Source organism: Juglans regia, chromosome 11 (assembly GCF_001411555.2).
Source record: "Juglans regia cultivar Chandler chromosome 11, Walnut 2.0, whole genome shotgun sequence".
Classification (NCBI taxonomy): Eukaryota; Viridiplantae; Streptophyta; class Magnoliopsida; order Fagales; family Juglandaceae; genus Juglans; species Juglans regia.
In genome coordinates, this window is record NC_049911.1 from 22,760,097 (window position 1) to 22,767,172 (window position 7,076).

Sequence of the window (7,076 nt, forward strand, 5' to 3'; positions counted from 1 at the left end):
CAGTAAGGGAAAAAAAAACAAAAAATAAATAAGAAGCAATAGCTTTGGTTGAGACTAAAAAATGCGTAGCAGAACTGAACTGAATGGCAACCAAACACAGCAGTAATCCAAAAAAAATTGGGGTTTAAATACACGAAAAAAGTGGAACTACAAGACAGAAATTATATATATATATATATATATATATATATATTATATAAAAAGAAGCAGAGTTTGAGCAAGGAGGGGGGAGGAAGTGGAAGTGGCAAACTACAAAAGGAGGCATACACAATAGGAGCTAAAATGGGACAACAAATGAACATATCTCAATTTACATTCGCTTACAGATATGAAAACCGAAAGCTAGCAAATTGTTTCTAATCCCTAGAAAACGTTATTGTCATTTTCTTTTTTTCTTTCTTTCTTTGGCTACAAAGAATTGTGGAAACCTGCTAACTATATAGTCTTTGCTTCACCCGCCTACCATTCACGTCGCTGCCATCGAGGATAGCTTCATTCCCATGCCTGCATACAATGATAGAGTGTTCGCTAACTCTAGCCACATACTCCAAGAGTTCTGTCAGGACAGAGGGGCAGCTCTGCTTTAAGTATTCAAAACCATCTGTCTGCATCACAGCTGTCAAAAAAAAAAAAAAAGATGATAACGATCAGCAGCAGCCAAATATTCAGAGAAAATTTCCAAAACAGTACAAGAATAATCACCAAAATACTTTGGAAAACCAGTTGATTATATCTAAATTCCTAAAATGTCCCCATCGATTGAGGTAAGCTGCGCACTTGAAACCAAATCAAGTTTCAAGAAAAGCAGGGAGTTACGGCATCTTTTTTCGGCAATCAATTATAATGCTAAGGGTGATAGCTCAACTAGAGGGAAGTCTAAAGGGAGGGCATTGTGAAGACAGGGTAACAAGAGGTTGGGGTGGGGTTTCTGGGTAGAGTTTTAGTTCAACGGAAAGCAAAGAGTTGGGGTTGGGGTTGGGGTCGGGCTTGGTATATTTTGGGTTGTTTTTCACGGGCTTTTTGGGTTATTAGGGGGTTTTTCTATTATGGGCAAAGTGTTTTCTTGTATACATTCAGTGTACTTGGTTACTCCTTTTTTATATATAAATATAATATTTTTACTTATCAAAAAAAAAATTCCTAAAATGTCTCCAAGAACATTAAAACACTGTTCTTGGATTATGTTCACAGCACTAGAAAAGCCTCTGATTTTTCCATTCTGTAACCGTAATTTGACATCAAATCCATTCCATACCTTTTCCTTTTGAAACTCCAAATCAATAGTCCTTATCTCTCCTCCCCAACACAAAACCCTAACCCTAACAATCTAAAACCCCAAAATCCATTGCTTCCAAAAGAATTCTGCAACTATAGAACATCAAGACCTCAATCTTTTCACCATAACTATACAATCACTTATTCTAAAAACTCAAGTTGCTGCTATTCTAAATTACATTTGATTTCTTGAGACCTTTTTTTTTTGTGATGACCACCCCACGGTAGAGCTCTTAGGACTCAACCATGAAACCTAAACCCCTGAGGAGACTAGCACCAACCCACAGCCATAACCTCCCACTTAAATCGCAGTTTGATCCCCGGGGGGAATCAAACCTGTGACATGAGGCTCATGCACACAAGTTCGCCCTTACCACTTGGACTACCCATGGGTGGGATCTTTATCCCAAGTCCATTAGATATCAGTCAGTTACGCCCCTACATTTCCACATTGTGGAAGATCCTACAATTTATATGTGGTAGAAAGCTGAAGATGCATCCTAAAGAAAAAATGTTTCAAGACAAACTTCAAGAGATGCTTAATAATGAGGGTTTTTACCCAAGGTGAGCATATAATAATTGCTCAATCCAAGGGTCAGTTGAGATTTGAAAGTCAAAAGAAAATGTCTCCAGTAAGTTTTCTTATGTCCAGGTAGCTATTATCGTGTGGAAGAAAATCACCAATTTAGAGATATGAAAATAAATTGGAGGAAACAGTTTTCAAACCTAAACACAGAAATGAACTAACAAGAAAGCAAGCTAAAAAGCTAGAACTGTCTAGAATAAAGTTTGAGTAACATGTATGAACTGAGTTTCCAAAACAGTATCATAACGTGAGACTTTTTTTTTCGATAGGTAAGAAAGAACCATGTGGGACAAAAGTTTGCGGAAAGCTTCAACAAGCTAAACTACCTAAACCGCCAACAAGAGTTGACACAACTGCTAGAATGTCAAATATGACATATATCATTGGAAAGAAAGATCCCAAATTGCTGGACAAAATAAAGTTTGAACATGAGACAGGAAAAGGGGTTGAATGCACTGTTTTGGCAGAAGAAATTGACAAATCAGATTCCAGTCAGGCCCCTATTGTGCCATAATAAGCAACTAAACGACCTGAGATTTTCTACAACACTGCTCTAACGTTTAGCCAAAGAAAAACGGGATGTGGCAGCTGACAAGTGTAAGGTAGTGCCAAAAGAAGGTTCTAAATTCTTCACAGTTAGTGCAGTAAGATATATACAGAAAAATGGGGGAACAAGTGACTAAAAACATAATAAATGGGGGACAACTTGGAGATTAATACCAAGTTCAGGTACCAAAGCAAACAAAAAGTGCACTGCCTATTCGAAACATGCACGCCATTGATTTTTTCATTCCTGAAAATTCCAACTACCAGTTCAGCCTTTTATTTGATGTTGAAATTCAAGAACCAAGAGTACTCTCTATCCAACATTTTAAAACTTACAGACAATTTTCTCCAACCAGAGAAGAATGATGCAGGAAGCCAAAAGCCAGTTTTATATTACAATTTTCACTAACTTAAAGAGTCATGAGCATTTTCAGAATTTCCACTATGGAAAATGAGCTACAATTTTTTTCTACTAGATCTCTTTTTTTGGATTCTATCATGTTATTGCCATTTTCATTGTGGGTTATGCCGGTTATTTGGTCCGCTTAATAATCAAAGCCTATTAAAGCTCCGTTTGGTTGCTGAGCTCAGCTGAGTTCAGTCTAATTTTAAACTGAGTTTAACATCCAAATACCCAACTCTCAAATTACTAAACTCATATCAACTCAAAACCTTCTTACACGTGAGACCCACAACCTTTTTCAACTTAAAACATCTTTATACATGGGACCCACAACCTTTTTCAATTTCCCATAAAAAGTACTAAATTCATCTTAACATTCAAACACACTTTAAACTCAGTTTAGATGGATCTCACATAACTATCTTCACTACTCAACTCACTACTATTCATAAAGAACTAAATTCAGTTGAGCTCAGCTCAATATCCAAACGCAGCCTAAGTCCACTTATTAGTGTAAAGCATTTGTCATCGAGCTATATAGATAAAACTTTCCCATTGAAGGGAGAGTATCTTTCCTTTATTTTTTTTTGTAAGATAAAATTTTATAAAATCAAGTACACAGGCATTGCCCAAGTACATGGTATTCAAGGAAGAGTATCTTAAATTTCAAAACAACAAAGTATTCTTTGAGATTTGTGACCCGTGAGATGTTCTCCAAAGTATGATGCCAAGGAAATCATAGGTATAATCTAGGAAATATAAGGGCAATGTCCAGAGGCATTTCTTATTAGCTATGATTCAATCCTTTTTGTCTTTTAATTTCCGACAACCCATCCAACCTTCAAACCTCATAATTCCACCTTTAATTTTCACTCCTATGATAAAAACTCTAGTCCATTTCCCATTAATGAGCACCCAAACCAAACAGATAAAATAAGAATAACATTCTCAGGTTAGTGCTCACAACACAAAAACAGCCTCTACCTTTTTGCCCTCTCCCACCATAAGTTGACTCCAAATCCTTTCCCTTACCTTCCCTTTTTATTTCAAATTCATTAGTCTTTACCTATCTCTTTTCCACCACAGAACTCTAGTTCTAATCATCATAAACCCTGAAAACACACCGACACCATAAGCATCAAATCGCTGCTGTCCTTAGTTACAAAGTAGGACCTCTGGATGTTTTTCTTCTTTTTTTTCTTCTTATAAATACTGGATTTTTACAATTCTTCATTTATAAATTTCCAAGAACAATAAGAAAGAAAAAACTCACCTTTCAGATTTTCAAGCATTGCAACAAATTTGAGACACACAGCTTTCAGCTGGAAACAGTGATGCTGCTCTGCCAAAGCTAACGTCGTTGCTACTGTGTTTATTGCGACACCTTCACAAAGTTTGGCCTCACATAGCATCCTGAGTCTTTCAAGGCCATACCGATCAGCTGCTGCAAGCAGATGCTGAGCCATCAAAGTAGAAGCCCATTTTGAATTCAAACCAGTAAGTTCTTGCATGTCAGGTAGAGAGTCCCAGTATATAAAATGAAGCAAAGTCTGCATCGGCAAGCAAGTCAAAACAGGAATTAAATTGTGTCTGCATCATTGACCAACCCAACAATGGGGCTTTGAAAAGGGTGCTATATTATCTTTGTCTAGTGAAGAGTCAAATGGATGCTGCAAAAAAGGTAATACGCATCCATGCCTCGCAAAAAGAAAAAGTAGATGGAAATATTGGAAAATTATTATTATGGAAAATAACAATAGTGCAAACAGTCATTACTGGCAGTTTAACAGAGAGTACAGCCACATTCACACGTATGCAAATTGACTAATACATAAAATGGACCCAAAATAGAAGAGTATTGTTTTGAACCTTAAAAACAGGAGCCTCCATGTCTTCAACCTTTATACACTGGGTATTCTGGTCCCTCATTGGACCAACAAGTTGAGCCCTAAACACAGGTGAACGAGCTGCAAGTACCAACTTATGAGCTGCAAACGTTTCCCCATCAACTTCAAAATTCACATCCGTTCCCTTTCCACTTTCTAGTAGTTTCCCAAAATGTTGACCAATACTAGAAGGTGGTGGTGCAATGGAGTAAATCTTAGGCCCCTCTGTATAAGATCTCACAACACCAACGCTACAGTGAACCGAAAGGCAATCATCTTTAAGGTAGTCGGATGTCTCTAGAGCAGTTCTTTTCAAAAACCGCTTGTAACCCCTGCAGCATCCAACAAAGAAACCCATTATACAGTACTTTCCACTTAACCGACCAAAATCAGTTCAATTACATCAAACAGTGTACAGGTGCAATGTAGAAACCTAAAATGAATAATCGCTGGCTTCTAATATACTCCTGCCTAGCTCAAAATAAATCTAAACACAAAAATTTTATAAGAACACTACTTTTTCACAAGTAATCCTTCATGAAATAAAACATCCATCCAATGAATTATAAATAAGCGTTAAAAGGCTTGGCATATGTACTCCAAAAATTCAATGAATTAGGAAAGCTATCTTGTGGTACCATTTATAGCAAAAAATGGCATAATAAGAAAGTCTTAAGTCCATTGATCTAATATGTTTGCTGAACCCTTGTCCGCATCCTAGGCTCTCTAGAAGTTTCTGACTCCAATAATAGATGATCATTGCTTTATACCTTATAACGATTCGTCAATCTTATGTTTATGGTATGTCTAGGTGGCAGAAAAGAAAGAAAATTCATGTAAGTATTAATTGGGAAAATTGCCCTTGTAGGCAACTCCAAATATTTGGTATGTCAATCTTATGTTTATGGTATATCTAAGTGGCGGAAAAGAAAGAAAATTCATGTAAGTATTAACTGGGAAAATTGCCCCTGTAGGCAACTCCAAATATTTGGAATAAAGGCTTTCTCGTAGTCATATAATGTGTATAATGTTCGAAGAAAAATTACGTCGTTGCACTAACAAGAAGAGATTCTGTCACTAACAATTTTATTTGGAAAAATGAAAACGACGCCAATACAACTCATAACCTATAAAATTAATTCAGCAAACCACCCACTTCGACATCTCAACATCATTAAAGAATTCCCAAAGACGAAAAGAAGAATCATATTTATTCCTTAAGCTTGGTAATTGCTCGTTCACAACATATTTTTAATTAAAACAATCTATGAGCCAAAATACACAGCTTGCAATATTTGAACACGAGACTCATCATCAATCATCATCATCGTCATCATCATTATGACGATGATCAAGAAATCTAAAATTAGAAAAACCTACCACATGCTACCACGATATTTGAGCGTATAGGGTCCACTGTCCGGAGTCCTCCCGAAGTGGGTGTGCACCTTGTGCCTCTCCTTGCCACTCTGGTCGAAGAGCGTCAATTCGAAGAGCGCCCTGACGTCGGTCCCTTCGCTGGCCAGCGCGATGAAGAGAGAAACGTAGGCGGCATTGTCTTCAACGCTCTTCCCATCGGGGTAGAAATAGATCGCCCACGAGTAGCCGCCAACGACGAAGGTATCGGAGGCCATATACTTCCCAATTCCCATCCCCTTGGAGAGCGAGTACCCCGAGATCTTGAACTGGTGAGAGCCGTTCACGGTCTCGGTGATGGACGTCGATGTCGTAGTGGAAGGCGAAGGAGAAGAAGAGGAAGAAGAATAAGAAAAAGACGGCCTGGAATTGGGGCTTTCTCTAAGAACCTTTCCCATCCCCAAGCCACGAGAATCGGATCCAAAAAAATAAAACCTAGTACCAAAAGCTGCAGAAATACAAAGGGAAGGGATATATCTAGTGGCCGACGAGGGAAATTGAGGGGGCGGGGAATGAATTAGACTATAGCTTAGACTCGGTGTAGCCGGGAAATTTTCTCGGGAAAGCGAATGTTTGGTGAGAAAATTTCGGGAAATTTTCCCGAAGCTGAGAATTTCGTGGGTTTTCTTTTTTTTTTTTTTTTTTTTTTGAGAAGAATTTCGTGGTTATTTAACAATCCGTCCAGGTACAGGCGTTTTGACGGACACGAAGCCGACATGGCAGGGGCTTTTTTTACAAGAGTCGGCTACTCTACCGGACCGAAAGTTATTAAATTTTTTTAAAATCTTTTTTATTTATATATTTTTTAATATTTTTAAAAAATAAAAAATATATATTAATATATTTAAAATTATTTCCTTAATTATTAAATAAAAATAAAAAATAAAAAAAATTCTCAAGCCATCTAGTAGAGCAATAATAATTGGTGGGTAAAGTAATTTTTTTCTTTTTATAAAAGAAATAA

General features: G+C 37.2%; 1 protein-coding gene across 1 annotated transcript; it reads right to left on the bottom strand.

The window, feature by feature from the left end:
- Window positions 1-276: 276 nt before the first annotated feature.
- Window positions 277-6,810, bottom strand: LOC109010924 (BTB/POZ and MATH domain-containing protein 2-like). The gene is made up of 4 exons (XM_018991892.2): window positions 6,077-6,810; window positions 4,680-5,028; window positions 4,084-4,360; window positions 277-616 (listed from the first exon to the last, which is right to left on the bottom strand). Exons 1-4 carry the CDS (start codon window positions 6,508-6,510, stop codon window positions 432-434), a joined length of 1,245 nt encoding a protein of 414 aa, XP_018847437.1. The 5' UTR covers window positions 6,511-6,810; the 3' UTR covers window positions 277-431.
- Window positions 6,811-7,076: the final 266 nt, after the last annotated feature.